General features: G+C 40.4%; 1 protein-coding gene across 4 annotated transcripts in view; it reads right to left on the reverse strand.

Annotated features, from left to right (window-relative positions):
* Nucleotides 1-12,009, reverse strand: part of ARFGAP3 (ADP ribosylation factor GTPase activating protein 3) — a 60,974-nt gene that overhangs the window by 15,965 nt on the left and 33,000 nt on the right. For all 4 annotated transcript variants that reach the window (XM_016938760.4, XM_016938762.3, XM_024352507.3 and 1 more), the window contains 4 exon segments: nucleotides 11,149-11,195; nucleotides 9,780-9,919; nucleotides 5,255-5,383; nucleotides 4,669-4,791 (listed from right to left, as the gene is read on the reverse strand). In XM_016938760.4, the coding sequence (XP_016794249.2) occupies nucleotides 4,669-4,791; nucleotides 5,255-5,383; nucleotides 9,780-9,919; nucleotides 11,149-11,195 (439 nt within the window).

Raw genomic sequence — 12,009 nt, forward strand, 5'->3', positions numbered from 1 at the left:
ACCAAGCTCCGTGCTATAAGGAGTTGCACAGAAGATGCAGATCACAGGAGGTCAGAGGGGCCAGTAACCAAAGGCCAATATAAGAGGGAAGCAAGAACCCATAAGAGCAAAGAGGCCAGGGACCTCGGTGAGCTAAGATCTGGGTGGGGGAAATGCTAAGAACACATTTACTCTTTCTTGGCAGAAAACAAAACAAAACAAAACAAAAAAGGGACAGAGGATAAACTGCTGTTGGAGCAGATGGTATGATATTACATCCTTAATAGACAGAAAGTAGAATTTCTAAATGTGGCTTCTGCCTTCTCTGGCAAGAAGGTCATTAAGAACAAATCTCATGACACTAGCATCTTCTCCTTAGGAAGGAAAACGTGGTGTTCAAAGTGTATCTGGATTTCAGCTAGAAACCGACCAGGCTCTCCCTATGGCGGATGAGTGGATCTGTACTGCACCCAGGCTCTGCCTGGAGGAAGAGAGATGACCGATCCCCTTTCAGAGAAGAGAGATCAGGACATTGAAGGAACTGGAAGTTAAATCAGAGGAAGGTTCAAAAGATGTGGGATGTGTGCTGGCCTGGAAGGTGATAGTCACATGTTTGAGGGACTTATTTTAAGGCACCATGAAAGAACTAAGATCAGTTCAGTGAGGAATTTTAAAACTACTTAATAAGCACCTACGAGGAGTCAGGCACTCTGCTAGGGGAAGACAAAGGGCAAGAAGACACATTCAGCTCCTGCCCTCATGAGGCTTGGGAACTGGCTTATGGAAGGGAGGCTGACTTGAATGCAGAAGCCTCAGAAGCTGCATTAATGAAAGGCAGAGTTTCTCACAGAGCTGACCTGGGACCAAATGGCTGCCTTGAGGAGAAGGAAGGGTGCAGTAGAGGCTGGACTGCCCTGGAGTGGGAAGAGGGGGGTCAGCACTGGACTGGTGCAGGATGAGGGTGGGGTGGAACTTCCAGGTTCTTCATGACTCTGTGATACTAAATTTTGTAGATTTAGCAACACTCTAAGGAAATAACATTCTTCATTCTTATAAGCCAATGTACTTATCCTGAAATGTAGAGGAATCAGATTACTTTTAAGTGACTGAACTATTCAGAAGTCAAAGAAGAGAGACAGCCATCGGCTTGGGTCCCCCTGACCAGCATGAGCCTGTGAGGCAGCAGTCCATGCGTGGGCTGGCTGGCGGCTTCTCTGTCTTCCAGTCATCCACGAGAGGCTCTCTGTGCTCATGCTAAGCAGGAGCAACTCAGTAGGAGGACCGGCAACTCACTAAGAGGACCGACAGACCACCAGCCAGGACTCCAGCTGACCTTTGGAAGGATGGGGTGAGTGGGACAACTAACGGCCACTAGTCCCTGCTCAGAAACACACAGACTTTCCTTCCTCATCTCCAAACCTTTATTGGCTTTCTAATGTTTTGATTGTATAGCTCTCAATGCTTTTTTACTTTTATTTTTCCCCTCCCACTCTGTCTTTACCCAATCTTGAAAACATTCCTTAAAATCCCTTGATAAGAGCACCCTAATATCACATTTGCTCTGATTTAGAGCTATAGACAGGTGTCTATTCTAATTAAGGCCATGCTGGCTTTATAAGGCTGAGCAAATTGTTCTAGTTTCATTATCTTGCACTCAATATATAATTATACTGTTTATATCCTAGAAATAATGGAACTCAATAATAAAAAAAAACAAGGACAGGTTTTATCTTATTTTTAACAGAAACAGAACTCTTTCATAATTCATAATGTTCAAGTTCTAATGGGCTAATGAATAATTTGAAAGCAGTAAGAGCTCTTCATCGAACTAATATATTTGCTTTCAGAGTCCATGTTTATTTTACCTCAGTTGCCAAAGTACCTAATAGTATCCTCGTTCTACTAGTGGTGGTCACCATGCCAAGGAGGACTAGAGAAGGCATTTATGTTCCTATTAGACAATCTGCAGGTCGTGATAAACAATACACCAAGGTCTCTCTGGCAAGAGTCCAGGAGGAGTGGTCTATATAAATATGCCATCTGCTCCCAGGTTTCAAACCATAAGTAACAGTTTCATAGCAACAGTGGCTTCTGGGGCTAACTCTTTTGATTAAGCCTTTGAAGAAGGGGAAGTCTGAAAGATCCCTGAAGCCCTTACAAGGCAGAAAGGCCCCACAGGGGCCTGTCAGTGACCTGGAGCCAGTGAGGGTCTCTGAAGTTCCCATTAGGCAACCTCACTTACAGCTCTCTTACCAACCCGGCTACCAAGCAACAGTACTGATTTAACTGAAACTTTCTCTTTTTTTTGAGAGAGGGTCTTGCTCTGTTGCCCAGGCTGGAGTGCAGTGGTGCAATCTAATCTCACTGTAACCTCTGCCTCCCAGGCTCAAGTGATCCTCCACCTCAGCCTCCCAAGCAGCTGGGACTACAGGCATGTCCACCATGCTAGGCTAATATTTTTGAAATTTTTTGTAAAGATGAGGTCTCACTATATTTCCCAGTCTGGTCCTGAATTCCTGGGCTCGAGTGATCCTCCTGCCTTGGCTTCCCAAAGTGCTGGGATTGTAAGTGTGAGCCATCATGCCCAGCCTAAACTTTCTTTACCTTCCTACACTATCATCTGCAGAAGTTGCTAATAAGCAGTGAAATAATCAAAGATGTTGTGAGAAGCCACATAGGCTAATACAGACCCGTACTGCCAAGAGTTTCCTCTGACCCAGACTTAGTCCACCATTTAATATTCATATCTGAAATGATCTGACACGTATGCAGTTTCCAAATCAAATTACACATTTAATTTTACTCTGTGTAAAATCTATTTACATACCTTTAAAAGGCATGATTTGGGTATCACTTCTGAGTAAAGTGAAACTTGGTGCATTATAGAGGCTGCAAGGGATAGGCAAAAATATAAAACCACCCAAGTCTCTGAAAATACCACCACGGAACACCAATAAACTACTACTTTTTTTTTTTTTTTTTTGGTAAAATCCCTGGACTTGAAATAATTTAGAGCTAACTTAGAGACATTTTTAAGGATAGTATTCTTTATACAATTCCTTGTCTATAAACATTGATAGGAAAACATACAATTTCACAATTAGATCCTAGGTAATATATTTATATCTGTTCTATATATGAACTGCATGTGTGTGGGTGTGTATATATACACACACACATATATATCTTTTATACATATGAAAACGCTTCAAACCTATAAATTGCCAGACAACTCTAATGCCCTCAGAGACATAAGTGATGGAGCCTTCCAGTAAGCACTGCCCATTTCCGACAGGAACACCTTCAGTTTTCATGAACTGCTAACCCAAAGGTGGTCCTCAATGTGGTTAGTTTAACTACCTAACAATAGTAATCAAACATTTAGGCTGGGCGTGGAGGCTCATGCCTGTAATCTCAGCACTTTGGGAGGCTGAGGCCAGCAGATCACTTAAAGTCAGGGGTTTGAGACCAGCCTGGCCAACATGGCGAAACTCCATCTCTACTAAAAATACAAAAAATTAGCCGGGTATGGTGGCACACGCCTGTAGTCCCAGCTACTCAGGAGGCTGAGGCACAAGAATTGCTTGAACCTGGGAGGTGGAGGTTGCAGTGAGCCGAGATCATGCTACTGTACTCCAGCCTGAGTGACAGAGTGAGACTCTATCTCATAAACAAACAAACAAAAAACATTTAGACTGAATCACATCTCTTAAACTGAGTTTCTATATTATCATATAGCAGCTAAACACAGTAAGAGCCAAGCACCATTCTAAACGTGCTATAGCATTCGCAGTATCTCATTTGATCCTCACACAACCCTATCGGGTAGGTACTACTAGGGTCCCTAATTTACAGCTGAGGAAGCTATAGCACAAAGAAGTTAAATAACTTGGCCTAGGTGACAAGTAAGTGAAAGCCAGGATTCAAATCCATGCCATCTGGCCCCTGGGCCCATATTCTTACCCCTCTGTTCCTGAGCTGTGCCCTCTCCAGTGAAATCACAGGTTCATTTTGTGCCTTTTTAGCAGACCTCTCCCTGGGCCGAGCAGGTCCTTACAAAGTGAACTGACTCAAGTTTAAACTTGTTCTCTTTGCTCTGGCAGGCTACTTGACCATGCACTGCTCTCCACAGTCAGCTTCACACTAGAGTTATGCATTTTGTCTCAATCAGATAGTGAGTGCTGAAGGAGAGAAACCTAGGCTTTACTCTGGGATCCCCTCAAAGTGCAACCATCTTCCTCATTAATAAATACACACACACATAGAGTTTATTTAATGCACTATTGTACCAACTGGAGTTTTCTGAAGCTGGCATTCTGAAGCACAGAAACCTGCTGAAGCCCTGAGAAAGAGCTGTGAAATATTCCCACTGCTGGACTAAACAACACATACCTTCAGGATTTTGCAGTTTTCTCCAATTTCATAATTTAAATAAGCACATCTCTCCTACCTCTAATTTTAACTCACAGTTGCTGATTTTATTGCCAAACATTTTAATATTAGCCAACATTGTCCTTTTACAAACGTTTCTAATTTTTACTCCAAAGAACAGCTCTGGCTCCAGCCAGAGCTTTTAAAAACAGTGAAGTAAATTGATTTGTAATTTCTCCTAATGCAAATAAACTAATAAATCCATACTAGTCACTACTTTTCAAAATGACACTTCAACGATGATTTGTAATACAGTACCTTGAGCTGGAAGTAAAATATGAATCGTCACTGTCATCATTATACTTTTTTCTTGGTTTTGCCATGATGGGTGATTCCTGCTCTATGGTCTGCATATCTGAAGTCACTGAATGTGAAATACCACTTGAGAAAACAGAAAAATATATGTATCAGTAAGTTCACAAACTTTTGTTTCACCAAAATAAACAAAGCTTTAATTTATATTTTGAACAAAGACAAATGTATTCGAGGGGTTAAAAACATAAGCAATAAAACCATTTTTTTTTCTGGTGCAAGCTTTCAAAAATGTTAAAATTTTGTGAGGACTGTGTCTACACCAAATGCAGTCACAAATATTGGTTATGTCCATGGTTTCCTCTCTGGTAGGTGCTTCATGTAAAGAGCCAGACCTTTTTCCTTCTTTTAAAGAGCCAAATTTGAAAATTTTCATGTTATACTGAATACCAGAGCAAAGCAAAAATAATTAGAGAAGTTAATGAATAACAAAAAAAATCTCTAAAGTTGAAACTAACACAGTCCAAGAAAAATCCACTGATGATTGGCAAACTGTTTTAAATTCTAACTCCAAGAAAGCAGTCTCACATACCTTCTGCAATTTCCAAATCCCATGCCGAGTCTGTCTGAGTCAACATTTTTTTTGCCACTAATGTTCATCTTTTCGTCTTTCTTCATTTGAATTTCAAGATCCTTATAGGCTAATCGTAATGATGAAACACTGCCAGAAAAACCAAATACTCCTTAATTTAGCTTTAATCCTTTGTTCTTATATTAAAATAGCAAGCAAAATTAAACATGTAATTTATACTTTTAGCTTCATGATTCTTTCCATAATTAACAATTATGAAGGCAAGCTGGTGTTTTTTCTACCTGCCTTTTTTGAACAGACGTTTAAGAAAAGTTGAATGAGCTTACAGCCACTTTCTCATTGCTGCTCAACCTATACCACTGTTCAAGTTTAGTTCACGTTACCTATTATTGTATAATAACATAATGTATACCCAAATCACTTCCATATGGGATAGTGAAAAGCAAGATTTCTTACTTGGATTAATATTTTATTACACTTCCACATTACATAACAAAGCATGAGGTTAGTCTCACTAGTCTATCTTGATTTAAGATAAATAAATAAATATATAAATTTGACTTTACAAATAGATCAACTAAGGGGCTATTACTTAATTGTAACAGGATCCTTCCATTTACAAAATAATTTCTTGTAGATACATCTTTATGCAATCAGGCTTCTGAGAGCATTTAAAATGGGATAGTCACTCATCAGCTAATAGACTCTTTGGCACTACTAGTCAGTCAAATACCACTCTTCTATTTAAAATCAAATATCTGCTACAAGCAGGACACCAGAGGGGTAAAAAGGTGTACAAAACATTGTCCTTGCTCTCAGATTTCTAAAAATGTAATAAATGACTTAATTTTTCATAAAGAAAACTATGCCTATATAGCAAGAATAGCAGTTTGCATCATATTTTAGTGAGACAGCACAACATTTCAGGGCCCTGAAAAATGATCTATCTAACTTACAAGGATTTCTAAGTTATCATCCACTTTATAAAAACATGTAAAATACCATGAATTCCTGGCAAAAGAGGCATTGTATAAATTCCTAGTAATATAAATAAAGTTCTGCATAGTAATAGGGAAAGACAACAGAATTTCTTTCTGTTTTTTGAAATGGAGTCTTGCTCTGTCGCCCAGGCTGGAGTGTAGTGGTGCAATCTTGGCTCACTGCAACCTCCACCCACCAGGTTCAAGCAATTCTCCTGCCTCAGCCTCCCGAGTAGCTGGGATTACAGGCACCTGCCACCATATCCAGCTAATTTTTCTATTTTTAGTAGAGACGAGGTTTCACCATGTTGGCCAGGCTGGTCTCGAACTCCTGACCTCAGGCGATCTGCCTGCCTCTGCCTCAAAGAGTCCTGGGATTACAGGCGTGAGCCACTGCGCCCGGTGAAGAATTTCTTATTAGGAAAAAGTAATCTTGCTTTTGCTGTTTCTTTTCTTTAATGAGTCAAGCAAGATTTCTTTGGTTTTCACATGGCAGTTTGTTTTCCTTACTCTTCCTACAGAACAGGTTATGGCTATTTTATTCCTTAACAAATAAATACTACTTTTTCTTTTGGAGGAAAACAATAGCTCTGTTTAAAATCATGAATACATATAATTACAGCAACAGATTCTTCTGGAGAAGACGCATGGGGATGAAAAGGTTCTACTAGAAAGATGAGATGGAAAAGTTTTCCTTCCTAGGTAATCTGACATGGACTGGGTCACTCACTAAAAGCGTGCACTTTGATGCTTACGAGAACATCTCTCTGGAAGCACCAACAGAGTTAAGAAGTCAGAACACCGCGTTTCTCAGAACTTCAGGAGCGCTTACGGGTACTGGCTCAAGGGAGGACTGCAGGACACAGATCAAACAAGCGGAGCAGCTCAAGGCAGCTCTGCCTCTTCCTTCCTTCCTACCAAGTGGGCACACAGAGAGCCTCTGAGGACGGGCTGGGAAACTGCTAGAAGGAGACCAGGATGCTGCAGGGGCTGTTTAGTTTCACACTCTGACAGTACAAGAACAACACTGTTCTGACAGTTTACTGAGCTGAAATATCTTTATTTACAGCCATTAAACAAACTAACTTGCAACATAACACTCATGTATTAAGGATAAAACACCTGTACTTTCTACGGGTTTGAGTGGCAGTGGTGGTCATTAAGGCACAGTGGTGTGGTTGTTCTGAACAAGGCCATGAAGTTGCCAAACTGGCTTCTCAAATCAAATTCATAAATCTTCCGATCTGCATCTTTGTTTTTGTGATGTATTAAACACTCCTAATGAAAGATACAAGTGAAGTCTGGCTATTGCTTCCTGTTTTCAGGAAGATTAGCATGTTAATATTAGAAGTAACAACCAGACTTCACTCCATCCAGCTTACCTGCAGCTTCTCCATCCAGCTTACTTGCAGGAAGGAAGCTGATCAGGGCCCGATTTTACACACGCTCTGGGAAAACCTCAAGCATGAGTAATCTGGACAGAGCCTACTCCCAAATACCAAGAGAAGCCATCGAAACACTCAAATCTAACCTTTCCCTTTGCCAGGGTCAAAAACTTAGCTTAGTAAAAGAAATTAAAGTCTGTGACAAGTCAACGTAAATTTTTGTACACAAAGCATTTCAAACCATATTCGACCTAAATACAGTTCAGTGCTGCCCCCTATGTTCTGTGAATTAAATGACAAGGAGAAACAACTATCAACTTCAAATTATTTGGGTTTACCTTATAAACTCCATCTTAGCGAACCGTCAGTATGAACAGTAAGACAGTACGAAAAGTAGTTGCATTTACTGAGCACCTACTATGTGCCAGGTACTGTTTGATGCACTTCAATGAGCATTTAAGCTATTAAACTAATCCTTAAAACCACCTCATAAAATAGGTGTTATTTTCTTCATCATACAGTCTATAGTAACTCAAGCTAAAACAGATAAAATACACATGAAAGTAAGAGGAAACACCATTAAAAAACACACACATAAAAAATAGGGATCCAGGTTACTTTTCCTTTCTGTGTGGCATGCACCCTCCGCCCTTCTCTCCTGATCTTTGGTACAGTCACGGTTTCCAGAAGGCCATCTTTCTCTTCTGATTTCAACACAAATGAAAACCTCTCAAGAGCCTTACAAATGTCTATGGAAAACCGGTCTCTTCACTGGCCTCCTGGCTTCCAGTCTCCTCCCCTCTTCCTGACCTGGGTATCACTACCGAACTCATTTTCCTGAGACGCCCCTTCATCACAGCACTGCTGAAGGAGCTGTTTCTCTTGGGTAAGTGGACAACCACAGCCTGACTTTAAGGTGCTCCACATTATCGTTCCAACTCCTCCACTTCAGGCAGGCCCCCGACACACACGATCATTCCACCTTCTTCATTCTCTGAAACTCTTCCTTCTCCCTCTCCAAGATCCAGGCTCAGAACCTCTGGAGACACCACCAGAGCCATAGTCTTCCATCATGTATTTAGAATTTAGTCACAGAGTCCAACAGGGCTTCAGATTATAAATACTTTTTTCATTATGGAGATATAATTCACATACCGTAAAACTCACCCTGTTAAAGTACATGATTCAGTGGTTTCAGCACATTCACAAAGCTGTACCATCATCACCACTAACTCCAGAACACTTTCAGCAGTCCAAAAAGCAGGCCTGGACCATTAGCAGCCACTCTCCATTCTCTCCTCCCCCCAGGCCCTGGCAACCAGTAAGTTGCTTTCTGTCTCTACGGATTTACCTATTCTGGACATTGCATTTAGACAGAATCATATCATGTGATCTTTTATGACTGGCTTCTTTCTTAGCATAAACTTTTCAAGGTTTATCCATGTTGTGGCACGTTATCAGGACTATATTCCTTTTTGTGGCTGAGTAATAGTCCATTGTATGGACATACCACATTTTCTTTCTCATTTATCAGTTGGTAGACATTTAGGTTATTTCTACTTTTTGGCTATTAGGATTAACGCCACTATGAACATTCATGCACGAGTTTGTGTGTTAATTTCTCTTGAGTATATACTTAGGAGTAGATTTGCTGGGTCCCATGGAAACTTTACATTTAACTTTCTGAAGGACTGCCAAACTGTTTTTCACAATAGTGGCACCATTTCACATTGCCATCAGCAATGTACAAGGGTTCAAATTTCTCCACATCCTAGCCAACACCTGTTACTGATTTTTTTATTATAGCTTCCCTAGAGAGTACACAGTGGTATCTTATTGTGGCCTTGATTTGCATTTCCCCAACTCTAATAATGTGAAGCATGTTTCATGTGTAAACACCTCCATGCATCTCTGTCTTTCCCTTCTCACTGACGTCACTCCAGTCTTGCCCTTACAGCCTCAGCAGAAAGTGTTGCTGCCCCCATCGTCTCTTTCCCTTCCAATCCACATGCCAATGCAATATCAGTTTTCATAAAACTGAATTTTGCAGTACCCTCCCTTCCCCTCCCCCACAAAAATACATGGCATTTGGAAAGCAAAATCTTGGAGTTAATAGTTTTATTCCCTGAAAATGTATTAATATAATGAAATTAAACTTACATTGATTCTTCTTTAGGTACCGCCTTGGCCAGGTCTTCCTGCTCCTTCATTTTATCCGCAGCTTGAGCTTGTTTTTCAATTTCATTAAAGCATGTGTTTGCCAGTTTCTGAGCTCCCAAACTTCCTTTTTTGGCCCCAAGCTAGAACATATATAAGACTATAGTCTACACGAGCTGTTTGAAAGCTTTTGTGACTACAGCTAACATTTCCTAAGGGTTAGGACCTGCCAGGCACTGTGACAAGCACTCTACATTTGTTCTGTGGCTTAGTCCTCAGAACTCTGTGAAGTTAGTATTATTCCAGGAGTCCCTCAGCATGGGGGAATTGGTTTCACGACCCTGTGGATAACAAAATCTGCGATGATCAAGTCCTTTACGTAAAAGGGCGTGGTATCTGCATTTAACCCACGCGTAGCCTCCAGTATACTTTCAATCATCTCTAGATTACTTATTATGCCTAAATAATGTAAATGCTATGAAAATAGTTACTAATTCTGTGTTTTTATTTGTATTGTTTTTACTGTTGTATTCTTACTTTTTATTTTTTTTACTTTTTTTGAGACAGGCTCTCATGCTGTTGACCAGGCTGGAGTACAGTGGCACAATCTCAGCTCACTGCAACCTCTGCCTCCTGGGGTAAAGTGATCCTCCCACCTTAGTATCCCGAGTAGCTGGGACTACAGGCACGGGCCACCAAATCCGGCTACTTTTTGTATTTTTTGAAGAGACGAGATTTCACCATTTTGCCCAGGCTGGTCTTGAACTCCGGGGCTCAAGTGATCCACCTGCCCCGGCCTCCCAAAGTGCTGGGATTACAGGCGTGAGTCACTACGCCTGGCCTGTTGTTTTTTTTTCCCCCCAAATATTTTTGATCTGCAATTGGTTGAATCCATGGATGCAGAACCCCTGGATACAGAGGGCTGAGGAAAGTGAAGCTCATATAAGTTAAGGAATGTGGCCAAGATCACACAGCCAATACATGGCAAGGCCAGGATTCAAACCCTGCACCTGCCTCCAGAGCTGGTGCTCTGCAATGCATCACTGTATCTGAAAACTCACCAGACGACTACCCTCTAAGCCTCACAAGATGTCATTGCTTATTGATCTACACAAGCAGGAGACAAATTCCCAGGGGACCTTTGCTAATTTTTTTCAGAATTTTGTCACAGACAGAAAAAATGTTAAATAATCATTCTAGAAAAAATTCAGTAAGTATAACATTAATCTCTTTGAACAAAACATAGACTCCTTATATCAAAGCTACATTTATTACAAGATGGTTCAAAAGAATAAAACTAAAATGACAAAGCGGCTTTTTAGTTTCAAAGCTTAACTACCAGATTTTTATATATAAAGTACATAATACTCACGCCTTTTTTAGCTTGATTTGGTTTCTTTTTTATGATAGAGGATACCTCTGCCAAAAAATAAAAATTAAAAAGTAAGACCAATAGAAATAATTTTTCTTTTTTAGTGTGTCTTTTAAAATTCTAAGATACTGCACTTTATTATTTAAGAGATGATAACATTTTTCACATTAGTTTGTCATCCAGAAGACTCAAGTTGATAAGCATATTTTGGATTAACAGAACTTTGTCAAAATGGTGTCCTCAGTATTTCCATGCAGTCTCCAAACTCAGAGAAAATATTTTTTTTTTTTTTTTTTTAACAGCACACTGAAGAGAAATAGAGCCTGAGCTTGCCCCTCTCAGTACTTTCTTCAGGAGCATTTAAAAATATATATTACAACAACTTCTTTTTTTTTTTTTTTTGAGACAGGGCCTCGCTCTGTCACCTTAGCTGAGTGCAGTGGCATTACCTCCCAGATCAAGTGAGCCTTCCACTTCAGCCTCCTGAGTAGTTGGGATCACAGGTGCGCAACACCACATCTGGCTATTTTTTTTTTTTTTTTTTTTAAGAGATGGGTGTCTCGCTATGTTGCCCAGACTGGTCTTGGACTCCTGGGCTCAAGTGATGCTCCTGCCTCAGCCTCTTAAAGTGCTGAAATTATGAGTATGAGCCACCATGCCACAACTCTTTTATTAAGCACTACTCTTCAAAAACTTTAAAACACTTTTAAAAATCTAACAATTTTTTAGAGATGGTCTCACTCCATTACCTAGGCTGGAGTGTAGTAGTGTGATCAGAGCTCACTGCAGCATTGAACTCCTGTACTCAAGTGATCCTCTCATCTCAGCCTCCCTAGTAGCTGGGACTACAGGCATATGCCA

The sequence above is a fragment of the Pan troglodytes genome, chromosome 23 (genome assembly GCF_028858775.2).
Source record: "Pan troglodytes isolate AG18354 chromosome 23, NHGRI_mPanTro3-v2.0_pri, whole genome shotgun sequence".
Lineage (NCBI taxonomy): Eukaryota > Metazoa > Chordata > Mammalia > Primates > Hominidae > Pan > Pan troglodytes.